Genomic DNA, 451 nt, shown 5'->3' with positions numbered 1-451 from the left:
GAAGGGCTCCAGGGTCTGCTGAGCCATCCCTTGGCCTTGCTGGAGACACGGAGTGGGGTGTTGAGTGCAGAGGCCATGAAGATAAACCAGAACACGGTGCTGCAAGGAAAGAGGGCAACCCTGGTGCCATACACCTCTGCACATGTGCCCCGGTACGTGGCTCGTGTCCTCCTCTGATGCTCCTGCACAGTCTGATCTCACTTCTCTTTTTAAAGGGCATGTGGGAGTCAGGAAGGGTTCTGGTTTGACAGTCGCAGGGAGCACACAGCGGCAGGAGTACTCAGAAAGGCAGTCAGTTTTGCCCTTCATGCCTGGCAGCAGACATCCCTGGCAGCTCCGTGCTCTTTGCCAGGTCTGCTGACAAGGAGAACTTCATGTGTGTGCCCATGGAAAGGGGAGAACCTGACTGTGAGTGAGCCACCAACAGTTCTCTTGTTCGCTGATGTCTTTC

The 451-nt window shown here is 55.7% G+C and overlaps 1 protein-coding gene across 1 annotated transcript in view; it reads left to right on the top strand.

Moving 5' to 3' along the window:
• Positions 1-75: 75 nt before the first annotated feature.
• Positions 76-451, top strand: part of NAT9 (N-acetyltransferase 9 (GCN5-related, putative)) — a 2698-nt gene continuing 2322 nt past the window's right edge. The window contains exon 1 of the mRNA XM_010012630.1: positions 76-152. Within this exon, the coding sequence (XP_010010932.1) occupies positions 76-152 (77 nt within the window). The remainder of the gene's footprint in view (positions 153-451) is intronic.

This window comes from Nestor notabilis, unplaced genomic scaffold, assembly GCF_000696875.1.
Source record: "Nestor notabilis isolate BGI_N333 unplaced genomic scaffold, ASM69687v1 scaffold18864, whole genome shotgun sequence".
Classification (NCBI taxonomy): domain Eukaryota; kingdom Metazoa; phylum Chordata; class Aves; order Psittaciformes; family Psittacidae; genus Nestor; species Nestor notabilis.
Note: the sequence above shows the minus strand (reverse complement) of the source record. Positions and strands in the feature narration are given on the sequence as shown.